Genomic DNA, 16,025 nt, shown 5'->3' on the forward strand with positions numbered 1-16,025 from the left:
GTAAGAGATCGAGACCATCCTGGTCAACATGGTGAAACCCCGTCTCTACTAAAAATACCAAAAAATCAGCTGGACATGGTGGTGCATGCCTGTAATCCCAGCTACTCAGGAGGCTGAGGCAGGAGAATAGCCTGATCCCAGGAGGCAGAGGTTGCGGTGAGCCGACATCACACCATTGCACTCTAGCCTGGGTAACAAGAGCAAAACTCCGTCTCAAAAAAAAAAAAAAAAAAAATAGGCTTTACATTAGATGATTTTGCCCAACTGTAGGCTAATGTAAGTGTTCCAAGCACATTTAAAGTAGGATATAAGGTTATATCCTTATAACTAAGATAAGTTATACTGTTCAGTAAGTTAGGTGTATTAAATAAATTTTCAATTTATAATGGGTATTTTGGGATGTAACCCAATCGTAAGTCAAGAAGCATCTGTATACTAAAAGACTTACGATGGCTCTTAATTGCTTATTGAAACAAATTAAATTTTTTGATGACCTCGAAGCAATTATTTTTATTTTACCCCCCTAGCCTTATATTTCTCACTGTAGTTTTGTCAGATACACCTGTACTTCTCCCCAGCTCCATCTCCCATCTTTACCCTCATCTCCTACCACACTGACGCTCAGGGCACACTGTGTGTCCAGCTAAGTCATATTCATTATTCCTGAATGCCCTTCTTTTTCAGTCCCATGTTGTTACCCCAATAATGCCCATCTCTACTTTTTTCCACCTAACATACTCATTATTCATAGCCCAAATACCCTTTGTTTAAGAAAAAAAAAAACCTCCTTTACTATGCAAAACTATTGTTCACACTGCCTCAAAACATTTTATTATAGGGCTTAACTGTGTATGTACATATTAGCAAGTCTTACTTATCCTCCTTGTTTCACTAACTTCCAGCACAGTGCCTAGCCTATGGTAGATGGCTAGTAAATTATTTTAAGTATCTATGCCTTTGAAGTTTATATTTATTATCATGGATTTTTTTTAAGAATGGAAAACCCCCAAATATTTTTTGTAGTAACTTATACTTTGTGATTTGTATTAGAATAGGCTACAAATCTTAAGAGTTGGCTGGGTAGGTAAGAATAAAAAACCTAGTATCAGTTAAAATTGCCTCTGATACATGAATAAGCCAGACTAGCACACACACAAAGATTTTTTTTTTATTTTGACTGCTTAATCAGTAGTATATTTTTTATTAGAGGCCGTTACTGAAGATAATTTTCAGGTATCATTAATGAAGGTTTTCACTTCATTTGGGGTTGGGAGATCTCTTAGGGAGAAAAATGAGCTAAGACACCTCTGACTTGATGGCAGTGACAGATAGCGTGGGGAGGATACATCTTGGTGTCCCCTGCAAGAAGGAGGCAGCTTGAGGCTGAGCCCGGAAGGCTGACACTTTTTGCTGTAAGGCAAGGAAAGTGGTAGCAACAGGAGAGCAATAGGGGGCAGCAATGGGAGTCTAGATGCTGATAAGGTTTCCAATTTTGCTGCTTTAACATTTGTACCAACTACGTTAGTGATACCATTAGGAGCTCTGAAAATTTTGTGCCATTTGTTCTTCATGCTTTCTATGAAGGCCTTAAATATTGTGGACAAATTTATTAGTTGTTAAATTGATTAGTTGTTAAATCAACTAAGATCTATAGTTATGGTCATTCATTCTCTTCAAAAGAAGAGAAGATAGTTCTTCAAATAAAATGTCTCATCAACTAAGTGATCCAGGTTTTGTGGTCTTTGAAATGCTCACAGCCATTGTGCCACTGGTATTAACCATTGTAGTAAGATCTCTAAGACCAAACATTCTTCTTTACCTAACAATCTGCTCTGTAATTAGAGGATTAAAATGTCCTGTATTCAGCCAGCCGCAGTGGCTCACAGCTGTAATACCAGCACTTTGGGACCTCAAGGCGAGCAGATCACTTGAGGCCAGGAGTTCAAGACAAGCCTGGCCTATATAGTGAAACCCCATCTCTATTAAAAATACAAAAAATTAGCCGGGCATGGTGGCCCACCCCTGTAATCCCAGCTACTTATGAGGCTTGAGTCATGAGAATTGCTCGAACCCAGAGGCGGAGGTTGCAGTGAGCCCAGATTGCACGACTGCACTCCAGCCTGGGCAACAAAGTAAGAGTCTGTCTCCAAAAAAAAATACTTTTGTATTAAAGAGATGGCATTACAATTTTACAGTTAAAGAATTTTTTGCTGTGCTTAAACATCTTCTTGGCCTGGATTTTGCTGCCAAGCCTTATAGTCTTTGTAGTCTGTATATACAGAGTAATTATTTAAACAGGGGCCCCATATATGTGACACACTTCTACAATGACTCTAATATATTTTTGATTATGTCAGTTTTAATTTGTTTAGCTATTCTTTTCAGAAAATGGCAGTATATGCCTGTTGATGATGTTACTGTATTTCAGAGGTACTACATATCTTTAAAGATGGTAGTTTTGGTCTAGCAAATCTATGTCCTTTCAAAAAGCAATAAATGTGAATCTCTGATGTGTAACAACTTTGTGATAATAATAAAGAAAGTTTACTCTGTATGAAATAGCATTGTATCTTAATGTTCTCTAGAGACAATCTTTAAGGTTTTACTACTGTTGACCAATAATTACTTACAGTTCAGCTGTGAGAGCTCACAAAAAATGACTTTATTACATGGCCAGTTTCTATTTCTGTTAATTAACATTGTTTTAATTCTAGAGATATTTTCAATTTTCATCTTCTACCAAGAACTTAATGCATTAATGATAAACTTAAGCAGTTTAGGATCATTCATTTATTGGAGCATACAGTCTGGGGCCGGATGGAAAGAGAGCTCCATGAATGTATGAATGCAGTGCACTCTTACCAGAGTCCAGCAATAGTGATATATACGAGAAGGATGGTAAAGGTGATTAATTTTAAGTGGGAGAGGATAGTAGGGTGAGAGGATGCATATTAGAGGAATGGCTTTATCATGGAAGAATTCTACTAATACTTCAAAGACACATGGGACTTTTCCAGGCAGACATGGTCAGGGAAGAGTTTTCTAGGGGTAAGAAGTGGTCATGGAGGCATAAAAGTATGATATAGTCAATAAATAAAAGGAGTTCAGTACTACTGGATGATATAAAAGGAAGAGTAGTGACAGATAAAGATCAAGAAATAGGTCAAAACCAGATAATGTAGTCAAGCAGAAAGAAAATCAGCATAAATATGGTTTTCTAATGCTATTGATGATTTTATGGCAGCCAGTGTCTAAGGTAACAATTCCTTCTGCTTTTGTGTGTTTTTTACTTTTTCACTAGTGGAACAGTTACAGTTTGAATTTCTTTTCATTTTCTAGCAAAGCCTTTCCAAAATGTTTATTGATCATTATTTTCATAAAGTCTTTATGATAATTAGTTAAGCAATAATTGCCAGTCTAATAGCACTAATAGCCAGTGTTACTTAATGAGACTAAAAAGGTCTCTAAATATTTGGTAATATTTATACATATGTATCATTTTTTAAAGTGCAACTGAGATTTTCATATTTCTTATGATAGACTCATGATAGACTTCATTCTTGCACAACAATCCTTTAAACTTTACCTATGAGGTACTTTTATACAGTTATTGTCTTTACACATTATTACAGCTTTACATGTTATTGATGAATAAAAGACTTTTGTCCTAGTCTTATAATACATTGGCTTCATGGCAACAACAACAACAACAAAAATACCAAAAGAAAGCATTACCACCATCTTCTCTGTTTTGTCAAATTTAGATGCCAGTCTGGACAGGTGGGTCATATCACAGTGCTGGAGAAGAACTAGAACTCATCAGGGCATGGACAAACTGCAGTATTCCCTAAAAACAACCAAACTTGAAGTTTGCTTCTATCTTTATCAACTCCTCACCTATGCTGGAATAGGGATTTTTTTTTTTTTCTGTATTAAAACCCTGTGATGTTGCAGTTAGTAATGATTGTGCACTGCTCTACTCACATTATTGTTCACCACACCTATTACATAATGTACTAGTTTTATTGTAGTCTTTGTTTAAATATGAAAACAACTGTAGATTCAGATGCTGTTTGGGGATTTCAAAGAGCAAAGAAAAAAAGGATATAAAGCTGAAATTGGTCTTTAAACATGTTTGACATAGGAATTGAAGTGCTTTTCATTCATTTTTTTCATAGACTAAACATAGGCCTTTTGATATTAAATTTTTAATAACTATAATGAAATTAAAATTAAACTATGGGTCACAAATCTATCCATTTTCTTCTAACTGCTGTTTCTCTCAAACACTAGAATACTGCCTATTTAAATCTTAACTTTTGCTTGCCAAACCACTGTTACCGTCCATCTGTTCATGCCAATTGTAAAGAAGGTTCAGTTTTTAGTGAAGCTTTGCATTTCACATAAGGTATGTGAAGTGAAATTTCACAAGGGACATGATGGATCCTGATTCTTAGTGATAAACCTTTGGGGCCATCAGGGTTGGCATATGGTCCACTATGATATGAAGGCTTGGGTTCCCTGGCTTCACTTCTTTGGCGTGAAGCTGATAAAACCTGGCTCTTGAGTATTATTTCACTGGACACCAATCATGGGCAGCAGGAACTGCCCATTTAACTCTCTGTGGGAAGGAAGCCCAGAGAGCATTCACAATGGTACCATTGTCGAGTTGCAAACTGCTCTGAACAGCTTGACAGCACTAGGGAGGAGGGGAAGGGGTTGCTTTACTAATTGCTGTTCAGAAGAGAAGCAGCAAAAATAGCTGTTGCAGAACTGATGTTTCTACATTTACTTACTCTCTTGATAAGAATGTTGACTTTTATTTAGCACATAGCTGCTATCAAAAAAAAAAGCAAATGAATATATTTAAGCAGCCACCTGTAGTAATTCCTTGTTAACATGCCATTATCTATTTTTAGCCCATCATATTATTGCAGAGCAAAAGTCAATTTTGTCTTAATGATTTTTTTATTAGATGAAAATAAGGAATTTTTTATTTTCATAAGAATTTAACTGAGGTGAAGTGGATAAAATTATCACAATTCATATGTCAGATAAGGTTATAAATTTGGTTTAATTTACACTTTGCTTTTTAGGATTCCCGAATGCCATCTGAATACATATAAACGATATTAGTATAGAAATGCAAACTAACTTTCTACATAGCACAAGTGCTAAAATAATCCACTAAAGATAAACTAGTCAGCACATCTTAAGGTTAAATGCCAGATTTATTATTTGAGTAGCTCATAACTATTTCAGTCATGTATGATTATCTCACTCATTGAATTCCCTCTGGTTGGATTTTTTTTTTAATGTGAGGGTTGTTTCCTTTTTTATGAAATATTGTATGCCCTGATATTTATATAAACACTCCTCTTGACCTGTTTTCTTCTAGTCAGCTTTGTCAGCCAGCAGTTGGGTAGTTCTGTTGCAAAAAAACAATGATCTACAACCTGAAAAAAAAATTAGTGCTTATTTTCGGACTCCAGGGATTCTGACCCCATAGATTATTCTTTTTTTCTTTCGGCTGAAATGAAATTGACTAAATTATATTGCAGTAACAATGATTTATGTAGCATCTTCTTAAATAGGATAAGGAAGAGATATTTTAAGAAAACTTTTAAAACAGTAAAGTTTTGTAACAGGATGCTCTTGCTAGATTTGGGGAAGTTCAAGTGCATGTTTTGTAAAATTAGAAAATCTGTAAAATTTACTAGTATTTCATATCTTGTGTTCTCTTAAGTAATTTTAGTAAATGGGCACACCAGTGCAGTATTTCAAAAACAGTAATTCATTGAATGCCCATTCTTCCTTTTACTGCAGAATAGATTATATTTAAGTCAAGATTAATGGATAGATTTTGATGTTAAAGTCCAGTGTCTAAGCCTGTCATTCCCTGGGGGCATATAGTGCATTAGTTTAAGCCAATGTACTGCTTATCATAGATTCTATGACACTGTCTTAAATGACAGTTCACTGTACTTTGTTTCTACTTACTATAATAATGAAATCACTTTTTTTGTATTCCCAATAATTATAGCACTTAAACAAAAATCTTAATTAAATTAGTGCACATTTAGGTAGAGATAACACTTAAGTAATTGTACACTGTAAAATTTCACTTATTTGGTTTTTGTTTTGTTTGGTTTTTTTTTGTTTTTTTGTTTGTTTGTTTTTTTCCTTTTTGCAGTCTTCTGACAGGGTCCAAGTTTAGTATTTTGCTCAAATACTTTTGTTTCTTCAACTTTAATGTACTAAAAATTATGTTCTCAAAAAGAACAACACACAAGATTGTTTCTAGTATCCTCCCAATGTTTTTTTAAACTCTTAAGCTAATACTAGTGATTTTCAAGCAGTTCTCTGTTGACTTTGAAAGTCTCATTATTACTAAATTAATGATAATGTTTTCAAGTAGATCTTTCCAAGAATGAGAGTACATTATAATTTCACTAAATTTGAAATCCAGATAACCTAGTGTTTCTGTTTTGCTTCATAAAACTTTCATGAAAGTAGAATGTGTGTATATATATATATATATATATATATACACACACACACACACACACACACATACAGATATTGGATAATCATATTAGTGCTTTTTGAAACCCACCAATGATTATTGGATTATTAAATCAGGAAGGATTTTCAGAGCCTTTAGGTAAGTTTAAATTTTTAAGCCTATTTATTTAAGGTTAATCTTTTTAAATGTATTTACACAAACTTTGGTGGAATTGGGCTTATCAACTTTTTACTTAATGTTTTCATTTAGTAATTGACTGATTTATGAGCAATTATATGTGTTCCAAATTTTATTCAACTCCAGCTTTCAATTTCTGTATCCTCACACTGCCTTAGCACCTGTTATGGATTTTGAGTCATCTGGCAGCCCATGGGACTTAGATAAAGAAGTACCAGGTGTCCTGCCTGTCTCCTAATTGAGACGCAGTGAAAACAATATAGACTTGGCAATATGGTTAAAAGGATGGATTAAAGCCCAGCTTTGTCTGCTCTGACAAATCACAGCTTTTCCTTCATGGTGTAGATAGTATCAACCACTGAAGAATTTCATGAATATAAGGCATCATAAAAATAGACAATAATTTGTCATAACCTGTTGCAGACTTTCAGAAGAATTTTTATTAACATAGTGTAAATAAGCAATATTAATAACGAGATTCATGCTATTTGTTTAGGGAAATTTTATTTTTTACTGCATATAAACTAGACTGCATGTTTCTGGAAGAAGTTAGTTACAGTGGGAAAGATGGAATATCCTTCCCTCTGCCAGATCCTAATTTATCAGATCTTGCTTTATAAGGTAAGCAGTAGAGTTTGCTTTCATCTTATAAATGAACAATGTCTATTAGTTCATGAGACACTAATTATCCTATGTATTTCAGAAAACATGGCACTTTACTACTGATAATAACCATGAGATCCTTGAGATGTACTTGCAAAGTATGTCTACCCATATGCTATGTCTCAATAAAATTCTTATTTTTCATTCTTTTTTCAAGACCCTCTGTAATGATATTGCCTCAGAATATTTAAAGATATTTCAAGGCCTTTTAAACTGAAGTGTCAAATGTGGTTTGTTTTCTCATCTTTATTTTAGAACATGCAAGGGGTTTTACTGTAGTATAGTCACTATAGTAAATTACAGTAAATATTATTTAATATATAAACAAACATCTTTCAAAAATTGCCAGTCTTAGAATTTAAGCTAATATTCATTATTTTGAGATAACTAAAAGGCCTTTGCTTTTTCACCACGCAACACCCAAGTCATTGAGATTGGATGTAGAGAGAGCATTGGACTATTAATTGAAAGACCAAGATTTTAGTCCCATCTCTATCTGTCAGCAGCTTTGTTTATCCAAGCAAATCTTTGTACTTTCTATTCAGGCTAGCCTTATTGATGCCTATAAACATTAGTAAAATAAACTAATTTTACTAAGTTTCCTGAAAGCAATGTTGATGGGTGTATCCTTCCTTTAGTTCAAATTGTCCTAAATATTCTCAATAAATGATGCCTTGTCTTGGGATAACCTCTTTTAAGATGGCCTTTTCAAAAACCTAAATATAACATTTTTCAAGTATTATTTTTCAAGGGTATTATCACTTCTATTCTTATGATATACAGAGCAGTTTTGGAAATCTGCCTAAAATGATTTGAAATTACCCGTCATTTAATTTTCCTTATAGAGATTTTCTCATTCTTCCCCTTTTTCCCTTCTCTATAAATGGCCACTTAAGCAAATAGAATTTGTTTGACTAAATTCATTGTCTCATACCATTGTAGAATTTATGAAAAAACTTTAAACTTTTAAGAAATTATCACAACCAATGGGGGAAATATTTAGTTCAATGCTAAATTATGAGTTATAATTACATTACATAAAGAAAAAAATCTTTAAGATTATGAGGATTTATAGAAGTAATTATCAGTTTTCTTTTTCTTTTCTCTTAATGTAGTACTTTACATATTTATATATTGTGCTTTAGTCACTTTTTTTTTTTTTTTTTTGGTTCCAGAGAGGGCCAGCAAAATCAAAGGGCACAGTAGAACAAAAATTTTTCTCACAAGGAAGATTCAAACTCTAAATCCAGTCCTAGGAAAGTTTCAACTACATTTGCCCCAAAAAGGTTTGCCTTTATGGAACCACATTGGGATTAGAGGAAAGGGGCGTCAGTGTGACAGACACCTCCTAATCTACTATCAAACCAACTTTATTCACTCCTTCTAGAAGTTGTAAGCAAGTCATTGAATACTACTGTGCCCTGTGTTGGGTGCTGAAGACGTAAAGATAAGAAGACATGTTCTCTGTCCCCATGGCAATAGTCTCATCACTAGTCTGTAAACCACAAAATGGACAATTAAAATTTCAATAACGTAAGTAGAATGCCTGGATTACTAGTCTCTAAAGTGAAGTAGTAGCATTTAAGGACCACCAAATCTGCCCCCAAGAATCAGGGACAAAACTGTTTCTTAAGAAAGTGTACTTAGTGGAAGAACAAGCCTAAGGAAAGAGGCTCTCTAAAGGGGGCCTGGGAGGTGGGTGATTTGCAGCAATCTTCAAGATGTGTGATATGGAAACTTACTATAGCCAGTTGCAGGCTACCAGCCTTACAAACTTTATAAGTATTGAATAATTGACTCTGATCTGCTCAACTTAAGTAGTACTTAGATTTCAGCTACTTAAGTTACATCTCAATTACTACTTAAGTTGTACTCTCAAAAAAAATTTTTTTAAATCAGTAGGCAACATTTCTAAGTAATTATTGGAATGCTTCCTCCTCCTATGATTACTATTCTTGGAATCTTCTCTAGAGAAAGGAGATAAAATTCCTAAGTGCTAAAACTGCAAAGAAGCTATAGAAATGTATGAGTGTAGGGAAGTGCTTACTAAATTAAGAATTTCAGAATGGGCCTTAAATCCCTGAGACTAGGCCATTGAGCACAGATATAAACACTTTATACTTGCCTTTATTTTAAAAGGAGTCAATTTTTTTTCTTGTTAAGGAAAAACAACATGAAACCTGAACTTAGGAGGAAAATAAGCAATCATGCAAATCTTTGATATCTGCTTACAAGTTGTAATTTTTATAATTTCTTTTTGTGAAAATTATACTTTGTATTCTTGTGTGTAACGTGTATACACATATATACACACACACATTTCCATTTCTTTCAGACTAGTCACAAATTACATTTGAACTAAATGTTTCTACAACCTACTGGTTGTCCCGTGGAATTACAAAACTGAAAGCTTCCCCTTTTCTAACAGTACAAACAGTTCAGAATTACCAGATTAATAAAATTATTGTGGAGAATGAAAAGCATTGCTTCTTTAAAACCAGGTCTACTTTTATATATTCTTCTATGTGTTAATAAAGTTGATAGTACATAATGTTCTGCAGTATCTTTTCTCTTTTTCCCCATGAGAAATCAGTTTCTTTGCATCATAATAAGTCAAAACCCTCTGTACATGTAACAAGAAATATTAGTGGTATTATCTTTTTTTATTAGTGGTATTATCAAAGAGTTCTTGCACATGAATACAGGTATATTTCTTAAACTGACATCAAAAATTGTCCTCCTAGAGGCAGCACCTGCTATATACAAATATATGAGCCAAAGGCCAAAATAAACTTTTCAAGACAGATGTAGGGACACTTTTGATTTACCCTGTATTTGTAACCTTTATCTTCAGCACCCTATGAAGTGAGTAGGTGATGGTATCCCCATTTAACATACAGATGTATCCCCATTTAACATACAGATAAATTATGGCACAGAAAATTTATGCTTATCTTTCCTGGCTCAGTCTGAAATTGAACCCATTTTCTTAATAGCTGGTCTTGAAGTTTAAAATCAAGAGTAGTAACTTAAAATATGTAATGATGTTAACTTAATGAAGTACAGATTAGATTTAAACTGTTCTTTATGCTATAGATGTTTTGTTCCCTTGTTTTTAGAATAATAATATTCCTACCCCCCCCACCCCCCTCCCGTCCCCCTTTTCCTTTTTTAAAAAGGGGGAGGGGGGTTTGGGGATAATTATATTGCTGTGATTGCATCACCTGTGTGTTTTTTTTTTTTTTTTGATTGGCTAGTTCTGTATTAAAGATTCCTACTAGTTAAAAGTCTCCCTCATCCAACAGTTTTTATTAGATAATTTTGCCTTGAGTTGTTTTACAACCTAAATCTGCTTACCTCAACTTAGATTTGTATTTTAAATTTTTGTTCTGAATTTTTTTATTAGTTTACCTTCACCTTTTTTATCGTCCTTCCTATTTCAGTTTTTTAATTCCAATGCCAATGGCAACATGCGCTCACCATATAAAACTATAGCTTGAGTTGTCCTCTTGTTGCCAGCTGTGGAGTTTGTGTGCCACTCAACGTATATGTACTAATAACTCTTCCCTAGAGAGATGTCTTTTATGGAATAAGTGTCTAAGCTTTTATAAGGAGATACGGGAATTAACTGCTTTGGATGATTACAATTGCAGATTCTAAAGCACTGTATGGAACTTTAATCATCTCAATCACAAAAAGCACCTCGTTGTGGACTCAAGGCTATGGTTTAAGTGCTTAGAGTTTATTATATTTCCTTCATACATGTTTTCTGAAGTAAAAAAAGATGTAAGTCCTATAGACTGGGTTGGCTTGTTTTCATGTTGTTATTTATTTATTTGGCTACATCACACTGGGAAACTTACAAAGATCATTTAGATTTTAGAAGGTCAGTTAGCTTAGATATGATTATTTTACCAAGCTAACAGTGTTTCCTGAAGGTGGCCCCCAAAAAGGAAACTTACCTAATAAGTGATGAGCACTGTAGTTTTTTCATTTAAATTCAACCATTAATGATTGCTTCCCTTCACTCTGCCACCTAGACTTGAACTTTAAAAATAATTTAAGAAAGCATTGTTTTCATTAATGAAGATTTAATGTAAATTTATTAAATATGTTTTTATACAAAATGAATATGTTATATCTGGATAATTTCAGTTTTGTGTAGCCGTGTATTAGGGCTTTTTCTATTTTATAAGCCTCTTTTTGTATAGAGAAGTAGAATTAATCTGCACAATGTATTTTATCTAGATAATCATTTTCTTGCTTTGATGAATTTACTACATTGGAAATATCTACCCTGCTTTAGAAATATTAACGTTTGCTTTCTTTCTGCCTAATTTTTGTGTAATCTCTAAATATAATAAAGTAAAATATTTCATTTATAGGCCCTTTGAAAGTAGAACATTTTTAAAAGCAGGTAGGTGTCTCCACCCTACTTTTCATGAAGCGTTTTACCCATTCAAGCAGACTTTTAAAAACAGCTTGTTTTGATAGCAGACTTTTCTCCTGTGGGCCTTCAGCCTTTGCTTCCTGGCAGCACCTTTGGTGCGAAAAGAGAGTGATCAATTGGAAGACTATCAGTGCCAGCATGCATAGAGTGATAAGTTAACACACCACTGGGAATTTCTAGGGCCCACCAAGATACTTCACTTCTAATGTGCTAACAAGCTCATTTTTCTACCTCTTGCCTCTTCAGTTATTTTTTTTCTCAGAAGAGCTTAGAAGTTGAGTGCATCAGGCATAATGAAAAGCTCTGTAGGAGGGAGAAGCAATAACCCCATTTTTCCCTTTTCAGCCAAATAGAAAATTAGTTTCTGGTAATACACAAAGGCCAGTATTTTTTGTACAAGGGGCACTGCTGTGAATCAAAGGAGTCTATTAACTGCAGAAAATTCGGCAGCTGTGAATCTCCCCCAATGAAAAAAGTACTTTCCAACAAGTTGTGAGATATGTGGTATTATTTAGATTGTACCATCAGTTTCATCCTCTTCCATTTATAACCATATACTCCTTTTAAAAGTGTGCTATATTACTCGTCTATGTTAAGACTCAAAAATGTCCACATTATCCTCATGTAAAATCTTTGATGCTGATCATTTTAATATGCATCTTTTCCTGTTGCTTCCCACCTCAGAAGTAAAATTTTTTTGAAGTTCATCCCCAGTATACAGAATGGAAAGTAATAGATTGCCAGGAATTGGAATTTAAGGTTATTTTAATATTTGATACATAAGATAAATCATAATATGAAAGCCACTTAGAGAGCAAAAGATACCACAATCAAAGTCAAGTGCGTAATGAATATAGTCTAACCTTTAACTCCTACTTTTTTTTTTTCCTCTTCTTAGTAAACTCTTGTAAATGTAACTAACTGGTCATGGTATCTCCCGTTGAATTATCATTTAAAATTATCTTCCTCTCAAATTATTTTTTTGGGTCTTGTTGGCTTAGTCTACAATTTCTAGAATTTTACAACTATATAATAATTGACTGCAATTTTTAAAAAATAAGGAATTTTGAGGGGAAATATTAAAGTGGACTTTGGAGGGAAATTCAGTGGGCAAAAAAAGAAGAATCAGTAGACAAATGTTTATTATCCTTATTTAAATATCTTATGTAAAGCCTGTCAGCATAGCACACTGAGTACCACAGGGAAACTTTTAAAAGTTTTAAAAGAAAGGTTAACTGATTTCTCAGTTCAGGAACTATACGACATGAAGTCAGCATGTGAGTTTTTCCTGATAATTGTATGTTGCTGCCTGCTGCTCTACATTTTGACAGCCATTTCCATAGTTGCTTTCGTGAACAACAGAAATATTCTCTCTCTTTCTCGCCCTCTCTGTGCTAACAGCACAATCAGGCCTGCTAAAACAGGAAGCCTGGAGTGGGTTGTTCAAAAGCAACAACACTTCAAGGTAGTGGTTGCTTGTCAATAATATCAGAGAAGAAAATGTGGTGAAAGGGAACTTCAGTATTTTTCTGTCAGTGTCAGTGCCCTGGAGATGCTTTGTTAGACAGCATTTAGAAGTCCTGTAGACTCTTTGCAAATATTCCTGCTTGTTTCAGTGTTATAATTGACTAGGTATTTTTTCCCGGCATACAGATTCAGCTATGTATTTTTCTTAACCGCATGGAGTTATTCGAGGATTACAGCAACAGTAGCCTTCCATTCAAAATGAGAACAATTGTTGAGAAAATGCAGGGATTTTATAAAAAGATACGTAGGAATTTTTCATAATAAATCATTACAAATGAAAAACAGAATTTTGGACATAGTATCTTAAGCAACATTACAATATTTATTGCATGGCTTTTGAGAGTAAATCTGCAGATGGAACCTGATTAACAAGATAAGATGAGCCTAGGCTGATAGAAATTTCAGCCTAGACTCCTGATAGAAATTGAATCCTTTCTCAAATAAACCATCAACTTCATTCATTTCATTAGTATTACTGTAATTATTATCTAATAAATGTCTCCCTGTTAAGCTGTCATTTATAGTGGGATCATGAAGAGTAAACTTAGGTTAAAAACTGTATTTTTGCTCTTTAAAAAGCCACATTGTTAATAATATATAACAATAATTAGTGAATAATTCTATTTATTAAGAAGTAATAGCTTAGCATCATAGCAGTCCTTTTTGATAAGATTTTTTTTCCAGTATAAGCTGCATTTAAGTTTATCCTTAACCAAAGGAAAATCAGCTATGAGGAGAGAGCACGATACCTGCAAACAATTGTCCAGCACCACTTAGAACCAACAACATTTGAAGATTTTGCAGCACAGGTTTTTTCTCCAGCTCCCTACCATCATTTACCATCTGATGCCGGTAAGATTAAAAGCAAGTATTAGTTATTTGTTATTGAAACTTGAAATGCAGTACGCTTTTGTTCTAAAAACTTGCTTGAAAAAATTTCTAATAATGAAGTACAAATTTTTTATCACTTTAATATTTGAATTTGGCCTTTAAATTTGATTTATGGTTTCTTTTACCTAAATGCAATTCCTTAAAAAAGTCAACAATCTTCATAAAAGTACATGTACCATATTTTATCTGAGCTAATGGTCAGTGACTCTTGCATCTTCTGGAATCATTTCTGAAGTATCTGCAAAAGAAATACAAGTTAAGCACGCACTCTCAATTTTAGAGAATCAAATTTTATGGCCAAGAATATTACCCCCTCATCTCTGATTTTACAGATAAAGCTAAAATAACTGGTCTAGATGTAGAAGCACTTAATATTTTAATAATTAAGGATTATAAGAGGGTACTGCATTTTACGATTAACTAATTTTGAAGAAATCAGTAAGAAAATAAATGACTCATGGCCTTCCTATTCTGTAATATCTTGCACTCCTTATGATTGTTTCATTTATTTTATTTTCCCTCTTTAGATCATTAAATATCAGTTCTGTTTATCTGAAGGTAAGACAAAGTGTCAACCAAAACACCCTCTGTTCTCCCATTTCCTTTTTTCAAAATTAGCAAGCTCTAAGCTTGTAACTTAAACAATAAGTAAACTTAACACTGTCTGGTTCATACTAAACATTTCAGAAATTGTCACTAAATTTTTTCCGGAATTATACTGACTAACCCAGGTCTGCATGAAACACTAACATGGTTTGGGGAGAAAAATAACTAATAATAGAATCCCTTCATTGAAATTAGTTATACCTTGTTATATTGACTTTTTTTTTTCTGTTTCTCAGCATGAAAAAGTAGTACTATTGAACTGAAGTAGCGTGACTTTGTATTTTGTGATGTGTTACACTGTTATTGGATATCCTAATTCATCAAATGGTAACTCTCTGTGTGCCTTGCACTTCACTAGGCACCTGAAATACAAAGATGACTGTTGTAATGGTATCCAACGGAAGCAGGAAAAGAGAATATAATATGCTTGAAGTTTATCATAATAAACGTTCAAATTTTCTTTGTGTTAAATAAGTTTTCTTTATATTAAATAAATTCAAAAGGCACAACACTTCTTTTCTACGCTATTTGGAAAAAATTACTGTAATTCTCAATTGAGGTTTAGTTAATGAAATTAAAGCTTCCAATCCTGTCATCATTAAATTGCCATTAAAAAAAATAATTTTACAAAAACACTTAGATCCCTTTCAAATACTTTAAAAGACCTAGCAAAGAGAAAACCATATTAGACCAGGTTGAATCTTTCGAAAGAGATTAAAAAGTCCAAGATTCACTTTAGTGGATTGACACTATCCAAAATTAGTTTGGCATTTAAAAAGATGATAAAAGAGAAATATTAAAAATAAATTAATGAACAGCAAAATAACTAATTATATCTGGCAATTTCCTTGTTTAATAATGGAGAAGATCTGATAAAATGTCAGACTATATTAAAAGAAATATTAATAACACTTGCATATCATAGAGTCAAGCCATAAATTTCACAAGTAAAAAATATTGATAATAATACCACACTTGGACTAACGTTTCCCCTTAAATTGATAAAGGCTGTTCGATTCTCATGTGTCATTGTTTACCAGCTGTACTCTTTCATATTTGTCATCTTAATGTACTCCTCATATTTGCATGTTATCCTGCACATTTGGCCACGTATTGTAGAAGTAAGTAGTATTCTCACTTCTGAGACATTAAAGGATGCTACAGCAGCCAAGTGAAGTTTCTGTT

The 16,025-nt window shown here is 33.4% G+C and overlaps 1 protein-coding gene and 1 long non-coding RNA gene across 18 annotated transcripts in view; both read left to right on the forward strand.

Annotated features, from left to right (window-relative positions):
- The window catches only part of RALGAPA1 (Ral GTPase activating protein catalytic subunit alpha 1), a 297,019-nt gene that overhangs the window by 255,948 nt on the left and 25,046 nt on the right, over positions 1–16,025 (forward strand). For 9 of the 17 annotated variants that reach the window (XR_004258069.1, XM_032242525.1, XM_032242527.1 and 6 more), the window contains one exon: positions 14,071–14,195. Coding sequence is in view for 16 of the 17 variants with exons in the window: in XM_032242525.1 (XP_032098416.1) it covers positions 14,071–14,195 (125 nt within the window). In the remaining variant the exon portion in view is untranslated. Of the gene's footprint in view, positions 1–14,070; positions 14,196–14,761; positions 14,793–16,025 lie in introns of all 17 variants that reach the window. The other 8 variants (XM_032242528.1, XM_032242543.1, XM_032242529.1 and 5 more) reach the window with 1 other exon arrangement.
- LOC116526263 lies at positions 2,105–11,142 on the forward strand. Its single transcript, XR_004258072.1, has 2 exons — positions 2,105–7,324; positions 8,542–11,142. It is a non-coding gene; the product is annotated as an uncharacterized LOC116526263 (long non-coding RNA).

Source organism: Sapajus apella, unplaced genomic scaffold (assembly GCF_009761245.1).
Source record: "Sapajus apella isolate SASKATOON/1434 unplaced genomic scaffold, GSC_monkey_1.0 scaffold50, whole genome shotgun sequence".
In the NCBI taxonomy this organism is placed as follows: Eukaryota; Metazoa; Chordata; class Mammalia; order Primates; family Cebidae; genus Sapajus; species Sapajus apella.